Source organism: Taudactylus pleione, unplaced genomic scaffold, assembly GCF_031769625.1.
Source record: "Taudactylus pleione unplaced genomic scaffold, aTauple2 ptg000190l, whole genome shotgun sequence".
NCBI lineage: Eukaryota > Metazoa > Chordata > Amphibia > Anura > Myobatrachidae > Taudactylus > Taudactylus pleione.
Genome location: NW_028284592.1, coordinates 623176 through 637263, shown reverse-complemented (window position 1 = coordinate 637263; position 14088 = coordinate 623176). Strand labels below are relative to the sequence as shown.

General features: G+C 40.2%; 1 protein-coding gene across 2 annotated transcripts in view; it reads right to left on the bottom strand.

Annotated features, from left to right (window-relative positions):
• BRD10 (bromodomain containing 10) overlaps nucleotides 1-14088 on the bottom strand; it is a 57105-nt gene that overhangs the window by 19856 nt on the left and 23161 nt on the right. For both annotated transcript variants that reach the window (XM_088476579.1, XM_088476580.1), the window contains exons 3-4: nucleotides 12389-13752; nucleotides 413-492 (exon numbers count right to left, since the gene is read on the bottom strand). In XM_088476579.1, coding sequence (XP_088332705.1) covers nucleotides 413-492; nucleotides 12389-13752 — 1444 coding nt within the window. The remainder of the gene's footprint in view (nucleotides 1-412; nucleotides 493-12388; nucleotides 13753-14088) is intronic.

The window sequence follows — 14088 nt, the reverse complement described above, 5'->3', positions numbered from 1 at the left end:
CCAAATTGCTCAAAAAATTGTTTAGTGTGTACCCAGCTTTAGAGATATACTGCGTGATGTAATAGAGATCGAGTCTGCCGGAGGTGCGAGATGCAGACTGATCTCGATCGTTTTTTTTTAAAGTTGCAGTCATTTACAAGGCAAAGACGAACTGGCTTTGCCTTGTAAATGACTGGAACTTTAAAAAAACGATCCAGATCAGTATGCAACCCGCACCTCCGTCAGACTCGATCTCTATTACATCCCGCCCATGGTTGGATACAATGTGTCCCGGGATAAGGTGTGTTGTTACGGGGCATGCCAGACTCTCCTACACTCGCTTTGAAGCAAGAGACAAGTTTTCCTGCATGCATTTGCTTTGCTTTATAAAAGTCACAATAATTTTGTAACACCTGTCAAGAAAATAAATTACCTGGAATTCAGGAGCAGCGGGTGAAGTTGCAGCAATTTTCTTCCTCTTTATAATTGTTTTCTTAGATACAGCTTTTTTTCCTTCCAAAAATCAAAGAGAGAAAAAGCTTCATAAGGGATTACAGTACATCAAACTGGCCAGGTCTTGTACATTAGATCAAAGCCAAGGGAATAATACCAGGCATGGGTTGTTTTAACCACTACATACACAGATATTAAATGCTGGTGGGTAGAGCAGTTATCTGCCACATTTATAAATCATCAGATGTAAATTCCAATAACTAGATGGGGAAACATTTGGATAATATGTTTCTTACCTACAATACTACAGGAAGAATGCATACAAAACATAACTAGAATTATTGCAGTGTGTGCAGTGCCCACAGACACTGCAGGCCCAGAAGAGAGCAGAGCAGCAACCTTTGCACTTTTTGGGCTGGATTCAATTAGCTGCGGCAATCAACCCGCAGGCTGCACTTAACACGGATTTCTGTTTGAGCCTGAGAGAGACTCGAACAGAAATCTTCGTTAAGTGCCTTTATCTCAGGTGCTGCGAACGTGTTAACCCATAGCTCCAGGCAGTGAACCCAAAATCTATGGATTGACGGACATTATCCGCGGATTTACCGCACAAGGAAAAGGACTTAGAACTGAAGTGCCCTGGCTATAAAAGTCTGAAGCTACTAACACTTTTCCACACTCGTAATTTTCGCTGCTAATTAAATGCGGCCCCTTGTAATCTTCTGCACATGCTCCATCTTTCTGAAAATATCAACCCGAAGATGGAGGGTGGTATAGGATGGGGAGAGCTTACAAAAAACAAATTTTCTCAGGCCTGTTTTGTGATATATAAAAAGAAACAAAAAAAAAAGCCCAGAAAAACATTTTGTTCAGAACAAAGCAGGCTTTAATTTGGAATGGGTATGAAGTCCCGGCGGCTGAATAGTCCGATGGGAAAAGATCCCGACAGAGCAGGTAAGTACCCTATCCCTACCCTTCCTCCCCACCTAACCCTCCCCTAGTGGTACCTAACCCTAACCTCCCCCCCAGTGCCTGACCCTAATCCACCCTTACCGCACTCTAAACCTAACCCTCCTAGGGGGCTGCCTAACCCTAAGCTCCCCCGGGTGCCTGACCCTAACCTCCCCTCTAGGGGTGCCTAACCCTAATCTCCCCCCTCCACAAAGCCTAACCCCGCTACACTCTCTAAACCTATCCCTCCAACCCGCGGCGAACGCCAAGGGCACTCCGGACCTGCCGCGTTCAGTCCGGTGTCGGGATTAAGATAGGTGTTGGGATTCCGGCGCCCATCTTAAGTCCCTTGTCGGGATTCGAGTGTCGTTACATCCCTTTCATTTGATATACCATATGACTAGGTTTGAGGGAACTATCACTTTCAAGGTTACAGACTCAAACAATTAAAAATAATTTAAACACCCCCTCATGATTTTCAAACATTTTGCGTTTACTATGTTTTAAGACTGCCCATGCCAAAATTCTAGTTGTGATGGCAATGAGATCTTATAGTAATTATGAAATCCCATTCGTTATATTTTGCTATACTGAAGTCATATCATAAAAATAAAGATATGTTGAGAATTTATAGGCTTATTATTTAATTGACTTAGGCAGTATTTCTTTTTCAGGAATTAGTTTTAACTGTCTATTACTTTGAACACAGCAATATTTAAGGGTGCATTATAATAATAACTTAACTGAAACTTAAAAAAAGCAAAAACCTTATAAAAATATTTGGGTTATATTAATCATCAGTGTGAATTGTTTTATCAAATTTAAAAGCAGGGATCTGGTGTTAGTAAGGACTTGACCTTGTATGCACTGACAATTCCGTGATTTGGAAAAGTGGAGGTGATGAAATCAGATTCTAGGGGGTATCTTTACTAAAGTGAAAGTTTTAAGACATGGAGATGCTGCCCATAGCAACCAATCAGATTCTTCTTAATATGTAACTAGCACTTTCTAGAAGATAATAGCTAGAATCTGATTGGTTGCCATGGGCAACATCTCCACTTCTAAACACCCTCACTTTAGAAAATATACCCCTAAATATCATTTATCTAGTAGTGTCTATAAAATGAAAGGAAACGTGATTGGTTGCAATATAGCAATAACATCGCTATTTTTTCTTTTTCAGTAGTTTTTTAAGTAGAGCGGTTCCTCCGTGTACCTCCAGCTCTAGTAAGAGCCAGTGTCAGTCTTATTCCAACTAGTCTAGTGGTAAGCTCATTTAAACATGAAATAGTGTTTTGTTTTTTTTGTGTTTGGTGTAATGTCTATATCCTGTATGAAGTGTGAGTAAATACTGAATTCTACCATAAGCCATTTATACTGTTGTAACCCCTTTGAGAGGGATGGCCGCAAAACTATAAAACAAAATTAGGGTTGTGGAAAACTGGATGTTTGTAGTAAACTCCTGACTATGAAACCTGGCATTAAACCTGGCATGATAATTTGTGGCAGTTGCAGAAAACAGCTGGCAAAGGAAAAGTAAACACAACAAACATGAAAGGGTGAAAAGCATGAACCGAAAGCTTCAGCGGATAAGGAGTTTATTGATCCAGACCGTACTGCAGAATCTCCTTCATATAGTATTAAGGAATCACCAATTGCAAATAAGTGTAATCACACTTCAAAAGAAAATGTAAGAAGAAAAAAAAAACCTTGAGAAATTCTTAGATGAAACTACAATTTCTGATCGTGAAAAAATATAATCCAAATTCAGAAATTCTTCTACATCTAAAGCAGAAATTTGAGTAAACATAAAGCAGGAAAGAAAAAAAAAAAAATCAAATATTGATTCTTTTCTCTAAAGCTGCACATTCACTAGGCGACTAGGGAAAGATAGTATGATTACAACATTGTAATCGTACCGTCGTTCCCCATCCCCTGCAGTGCCTACACTGAATGATTAGTCGTTCAGGGTAGGCACCGTCCATCATCCCCGAACATGGTCAATCTGTCGTTATCGGCAGATTGACCGGCATGTTCGGGCGATGACTGATGTCGGAAACGACCAGCGGGAGCGCACATCGCAGGTCCTTTCCGACATTACAGTAATATCGCCTAGTGGATGTGCGCCTTAACAGTCATTCTTGTAAAATAATTGAAAAGTAAGCAACAGCATGGGCAGGAAATACCAAAGTCAAAGAAACAGGAATTTTTGCCAATCCAGATCCAAAGCTCCAGAAAACAATAGATGTATCAGTTGTAGAAAAAGTAAATTTTTTTTTAAATAGTGATAATATAAGCTAAGTACACACTATTATACCATCTATTGTCCAAAATATTGTGGATCAGAACAATACATCATATAGTGTATATGCCCAATTTGTCGTTCTCTGCCACCGCTCATAGCATTGTCCCATCTGCGTACAATCGCACAACCACAAGATATACTGGTCCATTCTTAACTCTGAAGATTTCACCTGAACTGCCAGTGATCTACACGATGAGCCAGATTTAAAGATGTTTGTAAACCCGATGGTTTACATACATATCCGGTTGTTGTGGGTCTGCTCATGCGCAAAACGGGTCCTGCATGATTGCTCATAGTCTCCACCCTTAGCTGCAGCAGTATTGCAATGCTGCGGCATTATCGTGGTGAGTGACCAGGACCATTGAAAAAAACCAAGCCCGGGGTCTGCATTGTCAGACGCAGACTTCCTCGACCTGGCAGAGGGGTTCCGACGGCCAGGCCGAGCAGACTTCGGTATATGCAGACTCGCTGAGGGCAGCGACCAATGCAGCTGATGGTTGCAATGTTGATCAAAGCAGTGTCTATAGATGCATGCAGGATGTCTATTTCCTACAGACAGCTCTTTCTGCATTTGCATTTTAGTTCGACGGTATAGCTCAGCCGCTTCCCTGCTGCTGTGCAATACCGTCCACATCGGAATCAGGCCCAATAACTGCATATTGTGTAGGGGAGAAAAGATTAATTGGATACAATCCATCGACACAATATATTGTGGCGTCGTACGGAAGCTTGCACAGTGTGTACGCTCTATATCGTGTGTTCTGAGATTTAGCGAAATTGGAACGACTGTCACATCTTTTGTATCTACTTATAGTGTGAACCCAGTGTAATAAAGATTTTGTATCAGTAGATAACACGTGCTAGTTTTCAGAATTAATTCCTGAATTCTGGGTAACCTGATAGAAACATATGAACTATTCTAAAGTAAGTACCCAACAGAGAAGTTGGGTTTTGAAAAGTTGCTGAACTACATCCTAATAAACGGCTTATCAGGTGTAATTAGTACACACTCTGTGTGAGCACCACTTAATCAGAACGTTAAATTAATGAGAAGTGGAGCAAAATCTAGAGAGATGGTCCTGGATGACAGACCACAAATGAGTGATTATAAAGTATTACCAACAAAAATACGCCAACAACCCCAGAGTCAAATATAAAATAATGTAATTATGGTCCAGGTACTGATCAGTTAAAAATACAAAACAAGAAGGGTGTCAGCGCTTCCCTAGTTAGGGTATATATATGTGTCACAGTATATAGAGTGTTGGTTGGTTCTTAATCAGAATTCATAGTAGACAATCGATAATCCAAGTCTTCATATTCACACGTCCACCAGATGATTTCTTTTTTTCTTATAATATCATGTTAGCATGCTTCATCTATAGTAGGTGTAATACCATATAGGACCTTTTGAGAAAGGCACCCTTGAGAGTAAGAAGGGTAGAATGATAAACACGGGTATGTGTCCTTCGCCTCCTGAACGTGTGTAGTTCTCAGGGTTTAAATGGATTCACAGCGATCCCTTCTAGGAGAGATGGACCTGTGACTATGAGTTTCTGCACCCAGCATATGCACACACAGATAGCCACATATATACATACAAGCCACATATGCACACACACACAGATAGCCACATATATACACAGCCACATATGCACACACAGATTAGCCACATAGAGTCAGGTGCATAAATATTGGGACATTGACAGAATTTTCATATTTTGGCCTCTATTCACCACCACAATGGCTTTGAAATGAAACAAACAAGATGTGCTTTAACTGCAGACTTTCAGATTTAATTTGAGGGTAATTACATCCAATTCAGGTGAACGGTGTAGGAATTACAACGGTTTCTATATGTGCCTCCCACTTTTTAAGGGGCCAAAAGTAATGGGACTATCAACTCAAAAGCTATTTCATGGACAGGTGTGGGCTATTCCCTCATTATTTCATTATCAATTAAGCAGGTAAAAGGTCTGGAGTTGATTCTAGGTGTGACATTTGCATTTGGAATCAGTTGCTGTCGACTCTCAATATGAGATCCAAAGAGTTGTCACCATCAGTGAAGCAAGCCATCATTAAGCTGAAAAATCAAAACAAACCCATCAGAGAGATAACAAAAACATTAGGTGTCGCCAAATCAACCGTTTGGAACATTCTTAAAAAGAAAGAACGCATCTGGAGAGCTCAGCAACACCAAAAGACCCGGAAGACCACGGAAAACAACTGTGGTGGATGACAGAAGAATTATTTCCCTAGTGAAGAAAAACCCCTTCACAACAGCTGGCCAAATCAAGAACACTCTCCAGGAGGTAGGTGTATATGTGTGAAAGTCAACAATCAAGAGAAGACTTCACAAGAGTCACAAAAACAGGAAGACCAGATTAGAGTTTGCTAAACAACATCTAAAAAAGCCATTACAGTTCTGGAACAACATCCTATGGACAGATGAGACAAAGATCAACTTGTACCAGAGTGATGGGAAGAGAAGAGTATGGAGAAGGAAAGGAACTGCTCATGATCCAAAACATACCACCTCATCAGTGAAGCATTGTGGTGGTAGTGTCATGGCGTGGGCATGTATGGCTGCCAGTGGAACTGGTTCCTTTGTATTTATTGATGATGTGACTGCTGACAAAAGCAGCAGAATGAATTCTGAAGTGTTTTGGGCAATATTATATGCTCATATTCAGTCAAATGCTTCAGAACTCATTGGACGGCGCTTCACAGTGCAGATGGACAATGACCCGAAGCATACTGCAAAAGCAACCAAAGAGTTTTTTTAAGGCTAAAAAGTGGAATGTTATGCAATGGCCAAGTCAATCCCCTGACCTGAATCCGATTGAGCATGCATTTCACTTGATGAAGACAAAACTGAAGGGAAAATGCCCCTAGAACAAGCAGGAACTGAAGACATTTGCAGTAGTGGCCTGGCAGAGCATCACTAGGGATGAAACCCAGCATCTGGTGATGTCTATGCGTTCCAGACTTCAGGCTGTAATTGCCTGCAAAGGATTTGCAACAAAGTATTAAAAAGTGAAAGTTAGATTTAGGATTGTTTAGTTTGTCCCATTACTTTTGGCCCCTTAAAAAGTGGGAGGCACGTATAGAAACCGTTGTAATTCCTACACCGTTCACCTGATTTGGATGCAATTACCCTCAAATTAAATCTGAAAGTCTGCAGTTAAAGCACATCTTGTTTGTTTCATTTCAAAGCCATTGTGGTGGTGAATACCAAAATATGAAAATTCTGTCAATGTCCCAATATTTATGCACCTGACTGTATATACACACAGCCACATATGCACACACACAGATAGCCACATATATACACACAGCCACAAATGCATGCACACACACACACACACACACACACACACACACACAGATAGCCACATATATACACACAGCTACATGTGCACATGCACACACACACAGATAGCCGCATACATATATACACAGCCACATATATTTACACACACTGAAATTTTATGAACTTATGTGCTTTACTGTAATGTACGAGGGTTATCCAAAAAGTAATGCCTAAAAGCTCATAACTCTGAAATACGCAAGATTTATTTGAAACTTTGCCAGTTTGTACTTTAATATGTCTGCTAACTATATATGTAGTTTTGTTTAGGTAGTCCAAGAAATACCATGGAATCCAAGATGAAACAAAGAGCCGTCATTGAATTTCTGGAAAAAGAAGGCTGCAGTGCCACAGAAATCCACAGAAGACTGAAAAAAAGTGTATGGTGAGCGTACAATTGACTATAGCAATGTCAGAAGGTGGATGAAGCGTTTTCAATTGGGAGAATCATCCGTATGCGACAAACCTCGTGGTGGCAGACCATCAACTGCAGTGACAGCAGAGAACCGACACAAAGTCGATGCCATGATTCAGAAAGACCATTGTGTGACCAGAGATATCAGTGATGAAATGGAATGTAGCCATGGCACTGTAGAAACACTAATCAATGATTTGGGATATCGTAAAGTGTGTGCTAAATGGGTTCCAAAGCAATTAACCAGGGATCATAAGGCCCAGAGGGTTGAAGTGTGCAATGACCTTTTGACCAACTTTGAAGCCAACCCTGAGATGTTTTTGGAAAATGTAATTACAGGAGATGAGACCTGGGTATTCCTTTATGACCCAGAAACAAAGGCCCAATCAAAGCAATGGAAACACCCAAGTTCACCTAGGCCAAAAAAGTTTAAATCACGGCGATCCGTAAACAAAGTCATGGCCACATTCTTCTAGGATTGCCAAGGTGTTATTCTCATCGATTACTTGGAACAAAACCAATCAACAGTGATCGATACATTATTACAATTAAGAAGCTGAAAGAAGCCATCCTCAAAAAAGGTCAACAATTCGACTGTCAAATGTCATCTTACACCAGGACAATGTCAGACCTCACACTTCAATGGCAGCATCTGCGGCCATTGCCAAAATGGGGTGGGCAATAATGCCACATCCACCATACAGTCCTGATTTGGCCCCTTCTGACTCCCATCTGTTAGGCCCTCTCAAATACTGTCTCCGTGGTCAACATTTTGAAGACAGAGGTTGTTAAAAACGCCATACCTTCCTGGGTCAAACATCAACCACTGGAATTTTTCCAAAGTGCATTCACAGCTTGGGTTGAGAGGTGGAGAAAATGTTTGAGGGCAGATGGTGAATATTTTGAGTGGAGTCATTCTGTTACTAAGACTTCAAAGTATTTTACTGCAAATTTTCAAATCTGTATCTATAATAAAATTTGAGTTGTGAGCATTTAGGCATTACTTTACCTCGTACTTTACTGAAGTGGTTCTCAAACTCGGTCCTCAGGACCCCACAGAGGTCACTTTTTCTAGGTCTCCTGACAGGTCCACAGGTGTATTCATTACACACTGACACATTTTAAGAGATCCACAGGTGGAGCTAATTATTTCACTTGCGATTCTGTGAGGAGATTTGGAAAACATGAACTGTTTGGGGTCCTGAGGACAGAGTTTGAGAACCTGTGCTTTACTGGTTGTGGATAGATCCCCTTCAGTAGATGTACCCACTTCCACAGCCTGCACTCTGCCTGTCTCCACCTCAACACTCTCCCACCTTTAGTCCCCTCTTCCAGTCTCGTCAGTTGCACCCCACAGCTCCTGGACCTCACCTACAGTATAGCAGAGAGGTTGGTTCAGCATGCGGGAATCCTGAGCTGGGAATGCTACCATTGTACTTCTTCCTGATGGTGGGGCTGGTCCTCGGGAAAATGGCCGCCGCTCCTCACTTGTACATGATAAAGCCAGGGGACACCTGTTCCTACTCTGTCGCCCTCTAGTGCCTGGCCCTGGATCTCCACCCCGATTCCTGCAGCAGCGTGTCATGGCCGGCTGCAGGATGCTAGGGAGTATGATGCGAAGCGCTGCTCTACGGCAACGGGGTCCGTGCTGCTCTGTCTGCTATGGGGGGTGGGGGGGGGTTATAGGGTCAAGGTCCTGAAGTTATGGACCTCCATGATAATGTGGGTGATTCAGGCTCAGACGCTATTGCTACCGCAGCTGCTAACATGGTAGCAATAGCACTATTATGGTAATGCAACAGGAGACATCACACCTCCTACATGCATTACTGATCCGAGCTGCATCCATGGACACAGCATCGGAACATATGCGTGATCCTCAGCGTCTGAGTGACCATGGGGTCACTCTAGCTTCCCACCGCAGATACACAAAGGAGGCCAGGAAATCTCCGTCAGCCGACGGAGATCCTGGCCTCTTCCCTCCGGAGGCCGTCGCCGTCCCCTCCCATAAATGGCAGCAGACTGTCGATCACTGACATGTGCAGTACAGGTCATGCGCCAGCGCACAGGAGTCACAATTGGGAGATGAGATTACTATTTTTATTTCTATTCAATTTATTCTCTCTCTCTCTTTTTTTTTTTTTTTTTTTTTAACATTTACACACTGATTGTAAATAGAATTATCAGCTTGCAACAGGCACAATTTTTCCCTATGAATGGATTTATATGTTGCTCTAGCAATGTGGTCTGCCTGATACGAGTACAATCCTAGCACATGACGTTTTTTTATAAAGGTGTTTGCAGGCGCGGAATGACCAGATTTATAATATGCAACATTAGTAATTGGATGGACCTAAAACGTATATAATTCCGGATTTAAAAAAAAAAACGCACATTATCAGGGAGGTACATAACTACGGGACCATGACCCGATAACCATGCCTTTAAATAACCTAATTAATTATTCAAATTTTATTTATTGATTTATATTTACTCTAATTTCCCAGTAATAGGCTTGTAGAGGGCATACTATGATCTTATAGGTAGATACAGATTTGTTGAATTAATTTGGTCTGCCTATAAGGTGCTGTTTGATCCTTGTGCTTGTATAGTGATAAAATGTCTCCAAAATTATGCTAGTCAGGATAATACATTTTAATTATATTTATGCATTTGCAATGTAGTAGTTGATAATTTCTCTTAACAGATTATATCAAGTTTTAACAATCAATTTCTTGCTACAATTTTCTAGATTACCCTAATATTCAGCATGTGTATAATCTATGAACACACCTCCACAGTGATGTACTTTACAATGATTGCATAAAATTCATGTCAATCAGTTCTTCAAATCAGTCATTGGCTAGTCATTCAGTCTATGTTGATTGGTTATTTTATCTGTCAGTCACAGCTCAGCACTGTGAATTGGCATATTTCTGAAAACAGTTTAAATGAACAAAGACCTGGCGAAACGTGCGTCATGACCCGTTCAAAGGGCTTCCCACACAACTATCTCAATTTCTGCAGCACTCTCATCAGGGGACATCACATTGTACTACCCTGCACTGCACATTACATCGGGAGGTTTTAGTTTATTGAACACTGACAGCAGATATCGCACTTGTCTTCCTTCATTGTGCCATTGTCTGGCATAATGGGAGAAAGCAGATCTCTACACATTTAAGTACACTGATTCTGCGTTTCCATATATTTCAATTTTCCAGTGGTTCTTACCAAAGGCAGCAATTGTTTTATCCCTGTTCTTTATTATACCTGGTAACACAATTAATTATATTCCCTGGGATGGATCTATATCATACTACATTAATCCTTTATTATGTATTTAGGTTTTGTGGTGCTGTATTTAATATTATTCACATTTATTCTTAACATTTTCTTTATTCTTTCACTTTATTTCGCCCTCACCACCTATCTTCTCAGGTTCACTTTACGCACTCACATCTACTGTATGTTTTAGATGACTATCTTCACATATTTATTATAGAGACCATATAGAAAAAACGAATATCTACTGCACCGTTAACAGTGCTATCAACCTTTGTATATACCAGAGGTTCCCAAACTATGTTCTCAAGGAACCCTAACAGTCGAGGTTTTAAGGATATCCATGCTTAGCCACAAGTGACTTATTTAGTACCTCACTCAATTTGATTTACCACCTGTGCTAAAACCATGGATATCTCTAAAACCTAAACTGTTGGGAAACCTTGAGGACAGTGTTTGGGAACCTCTGGTATATACGCTTATAAATGTGTTTACATTTAATTTGTGTTAAAATTTTGTTATTAATGCTGGGCATACACTATACAATTATCTGTCAGATATATGTCCAATCTGGCTGGTTGGAATGGAAACCTGGTAATGTATGGGAGCAAATGACAATCGACCATTTGCTCACAAATACTGGAAAACAGACAAAAATGGTTGTTTTTAACCAATTTGAACAATTGTTTTTTGTCCGTTTTCCAGTGTTTAAGACCATATGATCGACTGTCATCTGCTCCCATATATTACCAGGTTTTCATTTTAACCAGCCAGATTGGACAGATAATTGTATATGGTGTATGCCCAGCATTAGTGGTATTCATGCTACAAAGTACTAGAATATATTAATAAAGATTTAATTTTATCATTTCTACTGGTATCCGTATACAATTAGTGTGTCCCTTTAAGGAGTACTTTGTTTTCCTTGTTTTGTCTTTGAGTGCTGTTAGATTTTTTTATTTGTATCTTCTTCTGTACACTATTGCTGGAAACAAACTTTAGAACAAGTTAATACTTCGGGGGAATTAAATTAGCCGCGGTAATTTACCTCACATCCGATGTGTATTTGCCCGATAACTGATCATTTTTTGGGGCGAATAAAATGGGATCTAATTGGATTGCCCAAAGGCAAAAAATGTGGTAAGTCCCGTTTCATTCGCCTGACAAATTAGCAGAGTTTCTTGAATTCCCCCCTTAGACTGAGTTGCATCAATTGCTGCATATATTAGTTTCAACTCAATGAATGTCCATACGTGTGAATAAAAAACAAAAAAAAGGCAGCTAGTACTGTGGCTCTTGGTATTGGCATACGAAGATCGACCACAGCTCAGAAGAAAGCTCTTACATAGCACTCTAAGGGATATATTTACTAAAGTGCGGATTTTTAGAAGTGGAGATGTTGCCCATAGCAACCAATCAGATTCTACTTATTTATCTAGCATCTTCTAGCAAATAATAATTAAAATCTCATTGGTTGCTATAGGCAACAACTCCACTTCTAAAAACTCGCAATTTAGTAAATATACCCCTACTAGTTGGCTTGCAATGGACTAATTTTCCCTGCAGTTTTGCTGTAGGCAAACGAAGGTCTATTTATCTCTGTTCACAAATTCTTGCTTGTACTACTCACCAGACTTGTGCTTCTTGTGCTTGGCTCTCTTCTTGTTAAGATACAACTTGTTATGGATTTCAGTCTTAAAAGATTTGAATGTGTGCGTTTGGGCACTTTCACATTTACCCTGTATGTTTTCATTCACAATATACTTGACTTTTTTCTTTTTCTTCTTTTTTGTTCTAATTTTGTGGAGTTTCAGCTGATCATGGTTCAGCAAAGAATGGTCTAAGATTATGTCCATGGCCACTCTATGGCATATAACCTCAGTGCTGTCAGTGTGATTGCCATTCACATGGACTTGATACGTTTTAAGTGCATTTTTTTTCAACGAACTTGTATCAGCTTTGAGTAAGGTTGCTTCTGCATATTTATCTACATTTTCAAGAATCCTAATTTCCCCTGGACTCAGAGGTTCTCCATAGCCAACAAGTTCTCCAGGACTAATGGGTTTTTCGACATTTTCTCTGCAACAAGTAGTCTTACTAATGTCACAGGAACTGGAGTCTCCCATGTCACAATCTGCAGAACAGTCATCATGAAACTCAAAAGATTTGTCCAAGTTAGTTCTAAGGGATGGCAGTCTCATCTGTCTAACAGATTTAACTTCACCATTGTTTTTCTTAGAGTATTTACATTTGGACCTATTCAGTTTTGCTCGAGGAGTTCTTTTTATTTTAATTGGAGGGATAGGAAATTCTGGGGCTTTAAATGGTCTCTGTTTATACACTCGCACATCTGCCCCACAAAACTGTGGGAAATGAATGAAAGCATTTTCCTGGGTATCATATCCTAAAATCACCTCTCTACATTCATGGATTGGTTGCCCTAGCACAGAGTCTTGTACTTCACTTTGGGTTTCATACACAAAGTCACAGAGACCTTTCAGTAACCAAACCTTTTGATAAAATGTCAGCTCGTGAAATATTTTTTGTTCAAGTGGATTGACTTCACCAAGAACCTTGAAAAACTGAGAGCAGAGTCCAAGCTTCTCAGCACATCTGTCAGGGTTGTCGGCCTGACCTATAACCGTATACCACTGCTGTACCTTCTGCCTAAGTGCAGCCTCCCAGGCTCGATATGGGAGGTTGGGTCTGCGATGTAAAGTTGGTCTGCGATGTGGAGGGCTCAATAAAGAAGTCATTATCTTTGACAAAAATAGATTGCACTGAGGCATCAACAAACAGCGTTCCAGTTCATAAAACACTATTTCAGGAAGATTTAAAATTTGTTGTGCTAAACAAAGAAAATGACCTATGGCTGGTATTTCCCACATTGTCTCCATGCATGTAGGTTCAGCCAGAGCCAGGAGGCTTCTGTCCCATATTTCCAATTCTTTTTGGATGGCTTCCTCTGCTTCCTTCCTCTCCTGTTCCTTTATCCTAGTAAGATGCAACAACAACAAAAAAAGATATAACAAGTATGTCAAACTTTAATTCAGTAACATGAAATATTTTACAAAGATAAAATAAATATCCCCGAAATCTCTGGCAATATAAAAAAACCATCCCATTTTAATATATCTCTCTGTCATCCCAACAGCATATCTCATTACTGTGTCCTCAGTATTTACACATAGCTAATAATAAAAAATACATGTATGTAGGATTTGTTTTGGAGACACACCATTTAAAGGGTTAGGTTAGGCATCAGTTATAGGTATTTAGGGTGCAATTAGGGTTAGGCTTAAGGCTCATACACACTGGACGATATGCTGT